The sequence below is a fragment of the Eptesicus fuscus genome, chromosome 16 (genome assembly GCF_027574615.1).
Source record: "Eptesicus fuscus isolate TK198812 chromosome 16, DD_ASM_mEF_20220401, whole genome shotgun sequence".
NCBI lineage: Eukaryota > Metazoa > Chordata > Mammalia > Chiroptera > Vespertilionidae > Eptesicus > Eptesicus fuscus.
The window spans coordinates 24,037,738-24,057,086 of record NC_072488.1 but is presented as its reverse complement, the minus strand read 5'-3'; the positions used below and the strand labels follow the sequence as shown (position 1 = coordinate 24,057,086).

General features: G+C 37.2%; 1 protein-coding gene across 1 annotated transcript in view; it reads left to right on the top strand.

The window, feature by feature from the left end:
* Window positions 1–19,349, top strand: part of SRBD1 (S1 RNA binding domain 1) — a 162,369-nt gene that overhangs the window by 77,517 nt on the left and 65,503 nt on the right. The window contains exons 15-16 of the mRNA XM_008162174.3: window positions 2,096–2,187; window positions 6,077–6,159. Of these exons, the coding sequence (XP_008160396.2) occupies window positions 2,096–2,187; window positions 6,077–6,159 (175 nt within the window). The remainder of the gene's footprint in view (window positions 1–2,095; window positions 2,188–6,076; window positions 6,160–19,349) is intronic.

The window sequence follows — 19,349 nt, the reverse complement described above, 5'->3', positions numbered from 1 at the left end:
GACTTATGTAATACATTAAACAATAAAGAATTTAAATTAAGCAAGAAAAAGTTACTTGTGCTGGTTATGAGCTCAGACTTGGGGAATCAAGCAGGTTAGGCTTCAGATCCAGCTCAGTATGATGTTTGACACATTACTTATCTGTGGGAAAAAAAAAAATCCCCTCGAAGGATCAAATGAGATAATGTCTGTAAAGTGCTTGGTTTTGTGCTTTGTGTATGTTGCATGCTCGGTTACCTCTTAGCATATGATGATGTTGGTGTTGATGAAGAACAGGGTGAGCCGCCTTGCTTTTCAATTGCTGATGTTCATTTTTCCTATTAAATTTAGGATAGTTGATCTTGGTTGCAAAAATTTAATTAATTAATAAATCTCCTTACCCACAATAATCTTGCATCTTGGTGGCTTGTAGTTGTCAAAGTTCAGTCAAAAGTTCTTTAGCCCTGACTGGTTTGGCTCAATGGATAGAGTGTCGGCCTGTGGACTGAAGGGTCCCGGGTTTGATTCCGGTCGGAGGTAAGTGCCCAAGTTGCAGACTTGGTCCCCGGTGGGGGGTGTGCAGAGGCAGCCAATCGATGATTCTCTCTCATCATTGATATTTCTGTCTCTCTCCCTCTCCCTTCCTCTCTGAAATTAAACATATATATATAAGCAAAATGTGAAAAGGTTAGTTATCTATACTAATAAAAGGATAATATGCTAATTAGACCAGACATCTTCTGGACATCCTTCTGGACAAAGCCACGGGGGTGGGGCTGAGGCAGAGGCAGTTAGGGGTGATCAGGCCGGCAAGGGAGGACAGTTAGGGACCATCAGGCCAGCAGGGGAGCAGTTAGGGGGTGATCAGCCCGGCAGGCAGAGGCGGTTAGGGGTGATCAGGCAGGCAGGTGAGCGGTTAGGAGCCAATGGTCCTGGATTGCAAGAGGGATGTTCAACTGCCGGTTTAGGCCTGATCCCCTGAGGGGTCCCGGATTAGAGAGTATGCAGGCTGGGCTGAGGGACCTCCCCTCCCCTGTGCATGAATTTCATGCACCGGGCCTCTAGTATATATATATTCTTTAAAGGCAGGGGACAGCAAACTAACCTTTTCACATTTTGCTTATCAGTGTTGAATTGTTACAGGGGGGCAACACATTAAAAGTTATCCACTAAACTTGTCTCAGAATTGAAGTAAATATTGATGAGCAGAGAAAGAGGAGGTTCCTAAGAATCTTAAGCACTAAAAGTGTTTCTGCTTTTGAGTCTTCACACCTAGATGGCCTGTCTCATGGTAGAGAGCTATAAGTATTGTGAATACTTTAGGTAGATGAGGTTTCTTTGCATAAAATGTGTAAAGAAGAACTCTGATTTTTAAATGTTTGATAAACCGTACAAGAGTCAACCAATCAAATGTCATCTGTAAGACTGTTGCCATTGTGGTTTGAAAAGTATTTTTTGGAGCCAAAAAAGAGAAGATAATATGTGTGATGCTTTGATTAAATAAATGATGGAATGAAATAGTTTAACATCTGCATGAAGTGAAATGTTTCAAGTTTTCCAAAAAGATGATTTACTGAAAAGAAGTGGGGTAATACCTATCTGATCATTTTGCTTTTTACATTGTAATGGTTAATGATAACCAGGTAATGACAATGGCGCTGTTTATGGCAGTGGTTTTTTGTGCTTATTCACATATGGACATATCCACACATGTTCATGTGCTTCCCAACATGCTCTAGAATGACTGATTCAGATGGTAGTTGTAAATGTCAGTCAACAGTGGATTATAGTAAACACAAGAGAAGCTAAGTATATTCTGAAATACACTTAGTTGCATCATGGGGGAGTATCTATTGTGTTCATCTATAACCTATCTCATTACTACTGACAGAAATCGACTGAATGACTTCATTATGGATTAAAATCTGTGTATTTCCTATATGAAGAAAACAAACATTGCTTAACCACTTTATGTTAATGAAAAATTAAGCGTGATAGGTATTATTGACATATAAAGAGAGCACTTTGCCCTCCAACTATTTTCTTACCTAGTGTCATTTATTTTCTTTGATCGGACAAAAAGTTTGGAAAATGATATTCCCTCTTTCTTTCTTAGTATTGTCAGTGAAGCAGGAGCATCAGTCTACAGTGTCAGCCCTGAAGCTAACAAAGAGATGCCAGGACTGGACCCTAATTTGAGAAGTGCAGGTAAGAAGCTGTGCACCATCACAAAAGCATGTGATTTTGACATTTTGGACTGGTATTTGTAGAGAGCAAAATATTTAAATATCCAAGAAAATTTAGAATATGTATACATAAGAATAGGCAGGCATGTTAGAAAGTGGTTCGAATAATAATTATAATTATGGAAAAGGAAGAAAAATACTTTTTCTAAAGAACTCTGCATAGTATTCTAGAGTATACTGAAAAATCAGCTCAAAACATCTCTAGTAAAGTTAAATGTTAGTGTTCATAAAAGTAATAAGATACTCTTAGCTTTCTTATTAGAAAAAATATTACTTATTATGGCTTTTTGTTGGCAAAAGTAATATATAAACAAAAATATTTACAATCAAATGTATGAACATGCACAGGCTTTCAATTTATTGCTGAATATTTGTCAGATAACCAGTTTCTTTTGTCTTGCTTTGATTTCTGTGATGTGGAATAGATAAAATCTTATGTGTGAAGAAATTAAGATACTTTATTAGAAATGGATTTTTATTGATTTTAGAGAGAGGAAGGGAGAAGGAGAGAGAAAAATATCGATGTGAGAGAGAAGACATTGATAGGTTGCCTCCCGCACACACTCTGACCGGGCATCTAACTAGCAACTTTTCTGTGCACGGGACAACGCTCAACCAACTGAGCCACACTGGTCAGGGCTATTGAATTTTTCTCCTTAAATATGCTCTTCAAATTTCATTGGCTATTCTTGAAATCTACACCTGGAGATATGCACTTGACATTTTTTGCATTAATTTAAAGCTATAAACTTCTTACATCTAAAAGAGCTGGTAGTTTCCCTTCAATTGTTCATTCCAGGACACAGTTCCTGTCTAAAATGATCATCTGCTCAAACTCAGATTCCAGCTCAAAATCTTGCCTCTTCTAGGAAGCTTTTCCTTATCACACTAGCTCAGCATGGTTTCTGCTTTCTTGCCACATATTGTTTTGGTACTTTCCTTGTAATAATAATAATAACAATAGCAGTAATAGTAATAAAGGGGATTAGATAACAGTACAGGCAGTCCTCAGGTTACGTTGGACTCGATGTATGTACTTAAGTCATTTCGTGGTTACGTCATTATCTCCCATTTATTTATAAAAAAAAAAATGTTCCATCATTTCGACATGTGTACATAGGTGCTTTATGTTTTTATTTTATTATTTATTTACCACAAGTAAAGGTCAGGAATTGTTATCTTTCTTTTAAAATTTTTTTACTGTTTCACTTCCTTACTGCTGTGTATGTGCTCCATGTGAGTGACGTAGGTGCTTATGTAGGTGGGTTCCGACTTATGGCAAAAATTACATTATGTCGCGCTGTAGGAACAGATCTCCAATGTAACCCAAGGACCTACTGTAATCATAGTGGGAGCTGCTAATATTAATCTTTTTAAAACACTTAATATATGTGAAACATTGTATTAAATGCATTACCAGTATTATTTAATTCTCACAGTTGTCCTCTGAGAGTTTTATTATCCCCACTTTATAGATGAGGAAACCAAGGCTGAAAGGGCTTAAAGAGGCCATATAGCCTGTAAATGTGCACATAATATTTGTATACTTCTATAATAGAAGGATACTTTTCTTTATAAAAGTAAGATTCAGAACTCCCTAAGTTGGCACTGAAACGTAATATTACTATAGGGTGTTGGAAAAAAATATTGTCTAGGAGTTGGGAGTCCCTCAGACCTCCCACTGCTAAGTGCTGTTTCCTTTTCACCACTGGCCCACATAGGTACATAACTATCATACTATTATAGGTGAGACAGAATTGCTACAGTGCAGCACGACTCTGTGAAAGTAGGAAGTAAAAAAATGGAATTGGTATCTGATCCTAATTACTCTGATTTCAAAATCTAGCTGTGCCTTCAGTTTGTAATTCACTGTAGATATGCCTCCCTTCTCTGTCTCAGCTTCTGTCCATATGGCAATGACTGTGTTTGATCCATATCAACTCAGAAAATATATATTTTTAGTCTTCAGAGTCTGGTCCTTCAGGCAAATACTGACAGAATCTGCGAGTCTTCACTCTGGGTTTTCTAGGGCCCACACACTTCAGTTCTTGTCTCTTTTGTAGTGATTAATGCCAGGGATGACTTCATACTTCATTTGAGACCTGACCTACCTGTGGCTATGGGTTTTACCTTTCAACTCTCCATAACTTTGCTATATCAGAATATAACAGAACTTCAACATTCATACAAGTGTTAAACATATGTAAGCAAACGACCTTCATATTATTACTAGATCTTCTTGATCAGTTTATCAGCTTATTGAAAACAGAGGTTATCTTTATATGTGCTTATATTCCCCCATAATAAATGTAATGTACTTGAGAGGCATTTAAATCAGATGGATAGAATTGTAGATAGATGCTTCTAAAATCTCATTAAAATGATAGTAACTTGATAGAATGAAGACATAAACTCACTAGGACAAAGAGAATGGGCGAGGAGATAACAGCAACATTAGTTTTGAAGCTGGAAAGCAGATGGCTGAGTAATAAGTGATCTAGCCAACTTGAGAAAGTGGAATACTAAGACAGCATTGTGGAAAACAGAACTAATCTGTAATAGATCATGGACACTCCATAGGTTCAGGAAATGTAACAAGCACCTTTAGAAGTATTTTGGGAGGGCAGAGTGGATGTCAAATAGAGCATTGATTAAAAGTCTGTTCAAAAAGCAATTAGACCGAGTTAAACATATGGAATACCATATAACTCAGCAATTCCATTACTAGGTATATACTAAAAAAAATTGAAAACAGGTACTCAACAAATACTTGTACACAAATGCAGTGAACTTGATGTTCACAGTAGATTTTATCTCTGATGAGATGTACAAATCAGTGACGGGAGAATCTGGTAATCACTTGTAAGAGGTGACTTCTGTTGCCAGACTTGGAACAGTTTAACATGAAAACTAGCAAGGGATTTCCTTTGATGGCCTTAATGTTTTCACTTAAGAATTTAGTTCACTTAACCTTCTATATGAGTATGTGACACTGACTAGTTTTCACATGCTTATAACATAAAAGCTTTTCATACGTAAGGCTCAATGTAACACTGCTACTTGGAAAAAAAAAAAGATATGCCTTTAGAAGATTCACATTAAATTTATTTTCTCTAGCAAAATCTATCTTAAAAGCTAAATTTGATATAAAGATTTGTTAACATTTGGTTTAAAAAAAAAGGCAATAAATGATGCCCAAGTAAAATGACACAAGCAAAGGAATGTTTGAAGTTAACTCCAAGTCTCTTGAACATGAATTGTGATGGTTGAGAAAGAGATGTGTTAGGAGTGTATGTGACAGGGTAATCTAGCAGTCATGTTCAAGGCAATGCAAATGTTCTCACTAGCCAACTTACTTGGTCTCTGGTTGCAAGATATGATCTCATCATTTACTTATTATCAGGATCTAGTCCTTATAAGCATATTTGCCATACAAATGTATACCGTGTTTATAATAATACAGGATTATTTAAAAGTAAAACAAATATCTACTTGTCCTTTAAAGTGTGAGGTACTCTATTCTTTTGTATTTATCTTTAAAGAATGAACAGGTAATTGTGTAAATGTAGCAACTATGTGTTGTATTTGTTTTTGGTTGTTTTTGTTGTTGTTGTTTTTTAACGTATAACCCTTTTATTTGTGCTCAGAAATGCCTCGGGGTCCTGGTAGCGTAATAAGTCCTGAAATTTTATATTCATTCTTTTGTGTGAAATTGTTGGTTTGAGAGGGGGTGGAATCAAGTACTTGCATCATGGGGAACTAACTTAAGTGATTATCTGGATGCTCTTTTTACATTAACATACTTTTTACATTAACATACTCTGATTCTTTGTGGGATTTTTTTTTTCCAGTTTCCATAGCAAGGCGTGTACAAGATCCATTAGCTGAGCTGGTGAAAATCGAGCCAAAACACATTGGAGTTGGAATGTATCAGGTAAAGCAACATGGATCATTTAATTTATGAAATCCATCAATACAAAAAGCAGTACTCAAACTTGGCATAGTAACTAAGTGTCAGTGGGAATAGATTCCAGTTTTCAAAGGTTAGAAGTTTGTGGGAAGATAGGAGTTTTAAGTTAGTAAAGAAGGAAGTAATTTTTTCTGGTGTTTATGGTTCTGATTCAGACTTAGAATTGAGTGTAGTCAGATTTAAAGGCTGTTCAAACCTTAGATCTGACCAGTAGCTTAATCTGGAGAGCCTCTGCTTTTAACATTTATTATAGAATTGGAGGAGTTTATGGAACATGGGGGATATGTTGGCTGTTTGTCTAAACCAGTATGAACTATTCATCTTTATTGATCCTTCAGGAAGAAGCCTTGGGTACCTACTGTGACTTTTTCCCCTCTGTTTTCCTTTTCTATTTGATTATTATACCTGGTAGTTAATTTTTGGTCATTGCCCAGTATGAGATTAAAGCTTTCAACTGTTACTGTGTAGTAGAAATAGTGCTTCTTGTTGTTGTATTTTAGTTCTTGAGGTTATGAACATTGGGTACTTGAAGACAGCACTAAATTTTGGCATAGTGAATCCGTAGTTGTCTCTGGAAACCTTGAGTTGAATTATTTTTCCTTTGATGAAAGTCCCTCTTACATAGGAAGTAGAATATTACCTTCTGTATGATTTTCATGGAATTTGTATGATAGGCACTGCACTTAAAAAAATGTTTTTATTAATTTCAGAGAGAGGGAGGGAGAGTGAGAAACATCAGTGATGAGAGAGAATCATCGATTGGCTGCCTCCTGCACACACCTTATTGGGGATCGAGCCCACATCATAGGCATGTGCCCTGACCAGGAATCAGACCGTGACCTCCTGGTTCATAGGTCAACAGTCAACCACTGAGCCATACCGTTCTAGCAGTACTGAACTTTCTTAAGGAAATATTCGATTAGGTCATGGAATCTGTGACGACTAGAAATGGAAGAAACCTTAGAAATCATCTGACCCTACCCCTCACTTGACAGAAGAAGAAGCTGCGTCCTAGTTAGGATTTCTGCCCAGGACCACACTGGCAAAGCCTGCAGTGACCTGTCATACATTGATAGCAAGTTAGATGCAGAGGCATCCAGACCTTTACCTGGACTTGTTCATTTGGGAAGCATAGTTACCGAAGGGTCTGATTTGTAGCTACAGATACATATACCTACTATCTAAAGAGCTGTAGCACTTTTATGATATAGACATTGTAGTTGAGAGGAATTATAGTTGTTCAAAATAAATCAGCAAGGTAGTGGGACAAAGAAAAGAAAGTCACACTTACAGAAGCCAGGCAGGCTAATACACTTGTCATCAAGGCAGTCTTTAAGTAAATAGCAGAGGCATAGTCTCCAGCTTTGGATTCAGAGACAGCATTTAATCTGAAAAAGTTTGGACCTCATTCCAACAGTACTGAGAAGTAATGGAAGTGTTAAGCAGGGGAATGCCATGATCTGATTTGTTTTTTTAAACATTGACTCTGGCTACTCTGAAGAGAATGATTTAGAGGGGAAGAGGAAAAGCAATAGGACCAGTTTAGAGGCTATTTACATAGCCCAGGTGAGAGTGATGGTGGCTTGGACAAAGCTAACGGTAGTAGAATTGGAAAGAAGTTAAATCTATTTTGTAGGCATTACTTGGTAATAAGTGAGGGAAAGGAGTTGCTAAGAATTTGCTCCAAGGGCCCTGGTATGTGGACGATGCCTGAGTAGAGCAGGTTTGGTAAGTATAAGGTCAGTAGTTCTGATTTGGACATGTTAAATTTGAGATGTCTGTAGGAAATTCACGCAGTGATGTCAAATGGAGTTGGATATGCAAGTGAAAGATTTAGAGAAATAGCCTTATTAACATTGGAGTACAGACTAGCAAATAATGACACCTGGCAAGGGATCAAGATGGTAGGCTGAGCTCATGATATTCTTTAACTGCACCACTGTCACGATTGCCATATCCACAGCTCCAAATTCTGTAAGAAAAGATGTGCATATATATCTGTACCTATATAAACACAAACTTATATGAATAAATTGATGATGGCTTGGGAAAACAAGGAAGGGTCCCACCAATGGATGGAAATTTTAGGAATTCCTGAAAGTTATTAAGCACGAGGAATCACATCCATAGAAAAAATAAAACTTGGTGGACCACTCCTCAAAATATATAGATCATTAGTGTTCTCAAACCAGAATCACATTCTGGGGAGGGGGCCTGTAGTGTTAGGTAAGGAGGTACATATAGAGTGGGTAGGCCCATTGTAACCCCTCGCTCAGTTTACTGTAAATCTAAGCTAATGCACTGAGTATAACACAGGGGCCAGAGAGGCTGGGGATCCTCAAGTAGCCTTTGATTGTCAGGAAGCCTCATCCTGGCAAGACAAACTTCTGACCTATACTGACACTTGGCATCATATCCCACATTTCTCACGTTATCACTTGAGGCAGATGATGGTAAACAGAAACAGCTTGTACAGATAGCCACATAGGAACTCTGAAATGATGTAGCTACCAAGAATCACTAAACATTTGAGGAAAACTTATAATAGAAAAATGAGACACCAGACATAATAAGGAAAAATAGCACCCAATGAAACAATGAACAGGCAACAGACTTTGAAATAAGTAAAATTAACGTTCACAGTGAGACAAGAGGGGTTATTGCATTTATAAAGCAAACATGGGATAGAATGAAATGAACTAATCTTAGAATTTAAAAATATGAGTGTCAAGATTTTAAAAACCCCAATAAACAGGATCAATAGAGTGGACACAGCTAAAAGTAAATTAATGAATGGGAAGACTGAGCAAAGATTCTTTAGGATGTAGTCTTACACTGAAAAAGGTGGAAAGCATGAACAAAACAAAAAAGTCTTATGATTTAGAGGACGTTCTAAAGCTTTAGCATTCATCAAATAGAAGATTAAATAAAAAATGAGAGTTAAAGGGGATTATAATCACAGAAATAATAAAGAGAAAATTTCTCAAAAACCGAAGATGGAGAAGTCTTTTGAAAAGGCCTAATGAGTACTAAATAAAGGAATAACAAAAGATATACACTCAGCCTGACTGGCTTGGCTCAGTGATTGAGCATTTACCTATGAACCAGGAGATCACAGTTCGATTCCTGGTCAAGGCATATGTACAGGTTGCGGGCTTAATCTCGTGTGGGGCAAGCAGGAGGCAGCTGATCAATGATTCTCTCTCATTGATGTTTCTATCTCGCTCTCCCTTTCCCTTCTTCTCTGAAATCAGTAAAATGCTCTACACTCAAATGTCAATAACCTATGAAATTTCAGAATGCTAGTAATAAAGACGAAAAGACTAAAAGCTCCCAGAAAGCAGACATAGTTTATTTACGAAGGAAAGAATCAGGTTGATGTCATTCCTATTATGGGTAAAAACAGGGGATAGAAGATAGATATGCAGTGGTTTTGAAGTTGTGGGGAAAAATTATTTTGAACCCATAATTCTATATTCAGGCAAAACAGCAATTCAGTGTGAGAGGAAAGTAAAAGCATTTTTGGACTTGCCATGATTCACCTTCTCTGATTGTTACAGACCTCTTTTGAAAGTATTATTTATGGAAGTACTCCTGACCACAGAAGGGGAGGCGGGGTCCCAAAGAAGGGAAAGGCATGTTGTGAGGAAACAGAAGTGAGGGAGGCAAGGAGTCAGTGGAGAGCTTCACAGTACACATACGCACAGTAAAATGTACATCTTTTTAAGGATTAACATATTTAAAAATCAGTCTAGATCAGCTCAGCTCAACATGGGAGGGTAGAAGAAAAAGAAGTTATAAAATATTAGGATTTTTTTTTTTCAGGGAAAAGATTTAGATACAATTTGTTAGAAAAACATAATCTGAAATATATGTATCATAACCACAAATATAAATCATGAGAGTAAGAAATAAAAAATTACCATTCTAACCAAAGGCAGAGAAAACAAAGTATCCTATCTAATAAAGAGGGAATATGCTAATTGACCATCATTCAGTCACAAAGATGGCTGCACCCACAGCTGAGGCCAAGTTCCCATAAGGAGCCTTAACGAGCAATCAGCAGGGACCTGAGGCTACGCCCTCCCCCGCCCCCGTGGGGCTTGACAGGGACCTCAGGCCGCACCTCCCCCCCCCCCCCCCTCCCCCTGCCCCAGTGCCAGGCCAGGGGACCTGAGGCCATGCCCCCCACCCAAGAGGTTTGACGGGGGACCTCAAGGTGCGCTTCCTGTCCTGGTGCTGGGCTAGGGGACCTGAGGCTATGCCCCCTACCTGGCAGGGCTTGACAAGGGTGGGACTGGCCGGGTCTGGATCTAGCCCAATGGGGGGGTGGCCAGCCGGGTCAGGGTCTCATGCAATTTTGAGGTGCATGTGGGTGGGCGGGGACTTGACTCTGGGTCCTGTGGTGAGCCCCAGACTCTGACAGGAGGAAGGTTTTCATATACATTTTACTAATTTTCTTTCATCTCTGACACTTCTATTATAGAGAAAGGGCAAATAACAATATTAAATTATTTCCTCTAATTAATCCCCTTTTAATGTGCACAAATTTTGTGCACCGGGTCACTAGTAGTAAATAAAATATATGATGACAGGAATAAGTTTAAATAATAAGTAAAGGTAAATGGGTTAAATTGCCCTAGTAATAGAATATCAGATTTTAAAAAATAAAATGTAACACTAAGCTACATATGTGCAAGAAAAAAGCAACCTTGATATTAGAAATTTGAAGAAAAATATTCTGCATGAGAATATTTTTTAAAGAAAGTCATAGCAATTTAATATCTGATGAAATAGAATTTAAGGCAAAGTGTATTAAACAGGTTAAAGAGGAATATTTCAGATGAATGAGATACAGTTTTCCAACAAGATACAATTACCCTGATCATTCTTTTATCTAATAACATAGCTTTAAAAAATATGCAGCATTAAAAACCTAAAAATTAGAGCAAGAGACATTTGCTTTTTTTGTAGGCGTCTTAATAGACCATCCTATATTAACACATGCATTTAAAAAAAGTTTTATTGAGATATAATCACATTCCTACATGTATAAACATACATAAATTCACCCACTTAAACTGTACAAGTCAGTGATTTTTAGTATATTCATAGGGTTGTGAAACTATTACCACTAATTTTGAACATTTTTATCACCCCCAAAAGAAACCATCAGCAGTCACTTTCCATCACTCCTCCTTCCCTACTTCTAGGCAACTACTAATCTACTTTCTGTCTCTATAGATTTGTCTATTCTGAATATTTCCTATAAATGGAATTATACAGTATGTGGCCTTTTGTGACTGGCTTCTTTTCATTTAGCATAATGTTTTTAAGGCTTACGGATGCTATAGTGTGTATCACGACTTCATTTTTATGGGCAAGTAGTATTCCACTGTACATATAGACTACATTTTGTTTATCCATTCATCAGTTAAGTTATTTTCACCTTTTGGCTATTACGAATAATGCTACTGTGAATGTTTCTGTGATGTATGTTTTCTTTTCTCTTGGATATATGCCTAAGAGTAGATTTGCTAGGTCATTTAACACATAAGTTTAAATCGGATGATGAACTAAGGAAACTATTTGCTACAAGTATATATGTGCATATGATAACTACATATTTTATTAGTAAGGTTTTGGTGTTTCCTTATTGATTTGTACACAATTTATATGTAGGTTTACAGTTGTTCATAGGGAAAATTGCAGTAATCATAACCTGCATATCTTTTCCCATATGAACAACTATAAACCTATTTTCCCCACCCCTGTATTTAAACAGCCTCTACATATCATTTACCATAGATGAAATATGAATATTTCTCTTTATGAAAGAAACCTGAATTAAACAATTGAGTAAATCCTCCTATATAATAAAAGGCTAATATGCAAATCGACCGAAGGGTGGAATGACTGGTCGCTATGACGCACACTGACCACCAGGGGGCAGACGCTCAATGCAGGAGCTGCTCTCTAGTGGTCAGTGAGAAGCTGGGTTCATGGCTGGCGAGTGCTGTGGCAGTGGTGGGAGCCTTTACCGCCTCTGCAGCAGTGCTAAGGACCCCTCGGAGGATGTCCGGCTTAGGCTCCCTCCCGGGCCTAAGCCGGCAGTCGGACATCCCCCGAGGGGTCCCGGACTGGGAGAGGGTGCAAGCGGGGCTAAGGGACTCCCTTCCCCCTCAGTGCACAAATGTCATGCACTGGGCCTCTAGTTTGTAATAAAATGATAAACATCAGTGCAAGTGAGAAGGATACAGTGAATTGAGCATTCATATACACTGTTAATGAAAGTGCAAATGGTTATTTTTAGCAAATATTTAATACCTATTAAGATGCACTTTAAAAAAATGGATCCCTTGGACCTGGTAGCTCTCCCTTTAGGAAACTCTTAAGGCAGTAATAAGAACTACTGATAGGACTTATTTACAAGTTTGCTGTTGTAGCAAAATATTGGAAGCAGCTACAGTAGAAGAATAGTTAAGTGAGTTATGGATTATCCGTCAGTTGAAATATTATACAACCATTAAAAAGTCAGATTTAGGGAGGATTTAATGACCCGAGAAATTACTCTTGATATAATATTTTTAATTGCAATAAAGTTATTGATACAGAGTTAAAGATATTTATATCTTTGGTGTGATTAGGGATTTTTATTTTTTTCCTTTTTCCAACTTTCTACAGTGAATGTGTGTGAATAAACTTTGTGGTAAAATACACATCTATTTCTCTATCCCAGCCAATGGGCCACTTAATATTTAAGTCTTAATAGAATAAACATCCAATACAACCAGAGTGGGACTGAATTTCTCTTCATTCGAGACCTCTAAATGCTTTTAGTATAAACTTAATACTTATATGTATTTTGAAGCTAGATAAACATTGCTAATTTTAAAAAAATGAAAACTGTTCAAAGAAAGAATGTTAAATGGTTAAATGAAATAATAGAAGCTATAATATTATTTCAGAAGAAACTAACATACTTTTGGTTTAATAACAGCTCAAATGCTAAAGACAGCACTCCAGTCCTTGTCTTAGAAATGGAGAGAACTGATTTTAAAAACACATGCCTGTCATTATTTCTGGAGAGAGAGGCAGCCAGTGCGGTCAAATGACAGCATATCCCTAACTGACCCCTATAGACTTTGCTGGAAAGTGGCTTGGTGTTACTCCCAAGAAAACACTCCAGGGTGAGAGCAGGATGATGCAGGGTTGGCTCTGTTGAGTTCTCTGGGACATGGGGAATGGTGGTTTAGCTTGGCCTTGTCATATCCTGAAAGCACAGCTTAAGCAGCTTGGATTTACTTGCTGCTTATTCCTTCCTTGGACCATTTTTAGATACTTTCATGCTCATTAACACCTCTTTGTTAATGAGCACACACACAGGAAAGTAGGAAAGACAGAACAGTTCTCTTTCTTCCTTTTGTGCCTCTCTGTTAAATCATTTGACGATGTTAGAGAATGAAATGGTTTTCCAAAATGCGGTTTTGGAACCCTTAGTGGATTTTCTCTATCCAGGCCATCTTTATTCCTCATTATTTTGGATAATGAGGAGTCACTGTAAAAGAAAAATCATCTTCCCAACTGAAACTTCTTTATGGTAAAACCTTAAAGGTGGGAATTTGTATTTTATTTCTCTATCTCCTGTGTGGGATCAGTTTTGGGTAAAAGCCAAAACAACTCTTTGGTGGTGACAGTAACTACAGTTAACATGTTGAAATTAGGAAATGCAGTTTTAGTTTAGGGCTGTAAAAGGTTAGTAGGTTCCTCATCTGCCCTACATTGTTTGCCCAAATTCTTTCAAACATTTTAATCCTTTAATTATTTGTTATTGTACAGTGGGATATAGAGAAGAGTTTGTCCTATGGATATCCACTTAGAGGACTTTTGACTAGATTTTTGCCTCTGTACTAAAGCAATATTGTGAAATAGATAAACACAAAGATGGAACACAGAATTGTTCTAAAAATCAGGCATTGTTTATAGAGATGAGTTCCTTGCCAAAAGTTTTTTTTTTTTTTCCTTTCTTCTTTTTAATCCTTATCTGAGGAGTGAGGACATTTTTGCCATTGATTTTTAGAGCAAGTGGGAGGTGGAGAGACAGAGACAGAGACAGAGATATGTGACAAAGACACATTGAATGGTTGCCTCCCATGCCGTGAATGGAAGTGGACTTGCACCCCAAGACCATAATTGAACCAGAGACACACTGGTGGGCAGGCTGGTGCTCTAACCATTTAGCAACACCAGCCTGGGCCCAAAAATGTCTTTACAATATTGCCCCTTAACTGTCCCAGGATATGAGCTGTGCATGAATCTCTGCTTTACTTACTGGATATTATGAATGAAATTCACACTTAGCTTGTAATTAAGATAATTCATTGCTGACCATAATTGAACTCTTTCCATAACTGAAAACAAGTAATTGACCTTTAATGGGAGCATGAACTAAATGTATGTATTAGAATTTGCTAATTATTCCTTAAACTTAAAGTTTTAAAATTTCTGTTCTGAATATTTTTTTCACTCCAGATGAATAATGCTTCCTATATTCAAGTATTAAATTTAGTTTTCTCAGATTCTTAGAAATCACTGACAGTGTAATAAGCCATGTATATATACACACACTCTAGTATAACACCATTACTTATCTTTAAAAGAAATGTGAAATGTGAGTATGATTTGAAAGAACTTTTACCAATAATGCCCTTAATTACTAACACACATATAATTTTTTAATCTTTTGTTTGCTTACTCTTTTATGTTGTTGACCTTGGACAATGAAACTAGATCAATTTCAGTTTCTACTACAGGTCACCTAGTTTTCATACATCAGCACAAAAATCATACTTAGGATTTCTAAAACTTTAATGTATTTTCAATGTTTAAAATGTTATTATGGATTATTTTAAAAATTAAACATGACATTAAAGGTACTACCATAAAGGAAGAGATTAATAAATTCTACTGGTTTAAAATCTAAAATGTCCCTGAATCAGAAAACAATAAATGGAAAATTAACAGGCAAGGAGAAAGTATTTTCTACCAATATAACCTATAAAGGACACAGAATATACAAAGGTCTTTGACAAAACAAGAGAAAAATAGACAATTTAATAGAAAAACAGGCAGGAGATATGAACAGGCAATTAACAGAAGATGAGACACAAAAAAGTGTAGACATGAAAAAAATTATCACTCTCACTTGTAATTGTGGAAATGTAAACTAAAGCATAATGAGAAATCTTTCAGGTTGTTCATATTTGAAAGAATTGTTGAAAACTCAAATATAAGATTGTACTAGACAATTTTAGTAATAGGGAAGATAAATAAAATGTGTCAACATTAGGAGGGTCACTTCAGAGAATTTAAAAACTATATCCTGAATATCTGATATTCATATTGTTTAGAAATGTTGATTGTCTCATCCCTTCATGTATATGTGTTGAGGGGGTGGGTATTGATCATGGTGTTTAAGAATAGTACAGGTAAATTTAATTACTTGTGAGATTATATTATATTTTAACTAGAGGCCTGATGCACGAAATTCGTGCAAGAATAGGCCTTCCTTTCCCTGGCTGCTGGCACTGGCTTTCCACTGAAACCCGGGACCCGCGCTTCCTTCGCAGCCCTGGCTTTGTCCAGAAGGTGCTCCGGAAGGACGTCGGTCTAATTAGCATATTATGCTTTTATTATTATAGATACATGTCCTTTTTAACAACTTTAGGAGATATCTTTGGTTCGAGGTGAGATAGTAAGCTAGTTGGCTGCCTTCTTAGTGCATTGTTAACTCTGGTGATATATTTCCTTTAATAATCCAGATCAGGCTACCCATGCTGTTTATTGTAAAATATTATTTAAAAAGATGTATTTTCTTTTCAAAATATAATTGAAGGAGAATTTTCTCCTGACATATACAAGGCTTTTGTTTCATTATTTATTTGGAATAGATGGGGCCAGAGGGTATGCGTGCAGTTAGGTTTTGTTGGTGGGGGCTTGCAAAGACTTTTTGAGGCATGATGTGCAAGTGAGTGTTTTTAAATCTCCGAGGTGTGATTATGTCATAACAGCCATAACCTCTGGGCTTGCTTTATTACTTTTATTAAAACAAATCTGTGTAGGGGTGCTATGTATATTTTGGTGATGAAGGAAATGAGGTGGTTAATTTATTATGTGAACAGCACTTTCAACTAACCACAGCGTGATTCACTGAGAGAGCAGTGGAAAAGCCTAGCTCTGTAGAAATGACTGCTTTTTGATTTGTGGACCCTAACTTTCAACACCAGAGCATGAAGTTTATCTACAAATTGATTCCTTTTTTCCCCTGTACTAATGTTTTTGTCCAATTTTAAACTTGAAATTTTTTTCCTCCATTTTATTACGGGCATTCACTGACTATGAATGATCTAAACAGTCCTTACCAGCAAGTTAAGGAAGAAAAAAAAGGGGTTGGGGGTTGGGATCCATCTTTTAGGGCATTAGGAAAGTGGGTAACATCTTTCTGGTTTCCAAACAGCCCACACATACCTCAGAGGAGGACTCCATAAAATGAATCAATATACAAACCTTTAACCAATGATAATACCTACCTAGTGTCAGGTATGAGTTTCGGAAAAGTGTGGCACCTGTTGTTCCTCCCTTTTGTAGCATGCATTTATAAACAGATGCTATATTGGAAAAGAAAATCAATCTCACGCTAAATAGCCTCTGGTAAATGTTTGCTTGGAAGTGGGAGTTGCTTATGAGAAGAGGTGACGATGTAATGCCACATAGAAGTCCACACACTATAGAATGGAATCAAAAGAAGACCCGTCCGTCTAATGAGTTCTCAGGGCACAAAGCACTTGTTGTGTACTCATAAACTGCCATTGAAAGACCCCAAAAAGGTTGTTTTCTCTGGAGTTGCGCCATACCCAGCATCATGGTGATGTGAACCTGCCTAGAGAGAGTGGAAAATAGGTCATCTTCCTGGCAGTAGTTCTGAAAGACCCCTTCATTTTCCAGATGTCCCAAATACCAACCATTTACAAACAGAAAGACTCGGAAACAAGGCAGGCATTTAATTGATAAGAATTCCTTAAAGTATTTTATATCTGAAATATTATAAGGCTCCATGAAAATAAGGATGACAATCAGTTTTATGTTTTATCTCTACTTTTGGAGTAGCATAACTCATTTCTCTTTGGAGCCCTAAGTTTGCTCTAAAAATTATGTCATTCCCTCATAGCACTTCCCCAGAGAGTTGGCAAAGGCCAGCAGAAACATTATTTGTGTAGTTTAGAGACAGGGTAGAGGAGGGAGGTCTAGGCCTGTGGTTTATGTAAACAGGGTGGCTGGGGAGGGGGCTCTGGCGCCCCTAGTGAAGTTGTTGCTCAGTCATCACGAGCAGTCAGTCCTGGTAAGAATGTGTCCACTTTGAGACGGTGATTAGTAATGATCATCCACAGTCCCAGATTGTGGTAAAAAATTAATTTCAAAAGGAATTGGATTGTAGGCAAAACTTCATTTTAATGACTTGGTTGAGTCTTTCAAACTTTCAGGTATCCTCACTAGTAGGATGAAACTATGGTTTGGGCATTTCCAAGGGACGTTATGTTCGACACCACGTAAGCTAGCATTTAATTTGTTGAAAGTGTATTGGTCTTCATAATGGTTTGGTTGCTTTTTAAAAGAATGAGATTTAAAAATTATTATTGGGAATTGGCTTTAAAAAGTCTTATATGCTTTTCCCCTCCTAAATGCCCATCTCAAATCAATGCAGAACATAAACAGTAATTTTAAAAGCTCGGATAATGGAGAAACCCTAAGTCTAAATGTGCCCTGCATTCTTCTCTACCTTGCTTGGCATTTTCTCCTACTATGCCCTCTTTGCTCTGCCACTTTCCTCATCTCCCTTCCAGCCTCCTATTAGCTGCTTTTTGAAGAGGTAGTTTGTTCCCTACTCCCTTACTTAGGGCTTCTCCCTTCATATGGTGTGAAGTATAACCGGGCTTTTAAAAAAGTGATTCTACCCTTGTTTACGATTTGAAACCTACTCAATTTGTGTTGACAAATTTAGGCAATGGTATGAATTTTTAAAAAAACAAATTTATTCATAGGCATGCTACCAGAGTAACATTAACCGAACACAGACCCAGTGATGGCAGCAGAATGCAGAAGACATCCAGCCCCATCTGCCAGTTGGGAAAGGCCTGGTTTTAAATAAAATGGGCCTTGGCCAGGTGGCTCAGAGCATCGTCCTGCACCAAAAGGTTATGGGTTCGATTTCCAGTTCGATACCTAGGTTGTGGGTTGGATCCCCGAGTATGGGAGGCAATTGATCCATGTTTCTCTCTCACATTGATGTTTCTCTCTGTCTCTCTTTTCCCCTTTCTCTCTAAAATCAATAAACATAGCCTAGGGTGAGGATAAATAAATAAATAAATAAATAAATAAATAAAATGGAACACTGTAGTTGAGAGTGAGACAGGAGATATGTTCTTTTAAGAAATCCTGAATTTATCATGAAGTTTACAAAGGAAAGTTGGATTCTAGACTAAAATACTTGGTTAGTCATGTCTGGGCACACAACTGTGCTCACTGACATATGCCCCTCCTTGCAGTTGGGTAGTTATAATTAAGGGTGTGTTTAATCAGAATTTTCCCGAGAGGTGAAGCTCCTGTGTGGATAGGGAACTGTCTTAAAACTGAAACTGCATAGACATTTTCACTGGTCCCTTCCTCGTTTTAGTGCAGTTCAGTCAAAAGGAACACAGAGCCTCAGCATCAAAGGGAGCTATGTTCTTACCTTAGTTGAGCTGCATTTGTTGTGTGACCTTGGGAAAGTAATTTCACTTCTTCATGGTTTGTTGGAAAATAAAATATTACCTATGTGCTTTCTGAAAGAGTATTAAAAGGAAATTTATATTTTTTACATATATATTTTTAAAGATATGAAAATGCCTGAAGATATAAATGGAAAAGTGATTTTATTTCCTATGATGGAAATATCAAGTACACAGAGTCCATTTACTTTGGTGGGGTTTTATTTATTCCTATTATCTATTCATATGCTAAGCTTATTGAGTATTCCTGAAATCATTTAATTTTAAGTTGCAAGGGACCTTAGAAGTCATTTAGTTCCCACTGGCAGGTATGAGCATGTCCATTGCCTT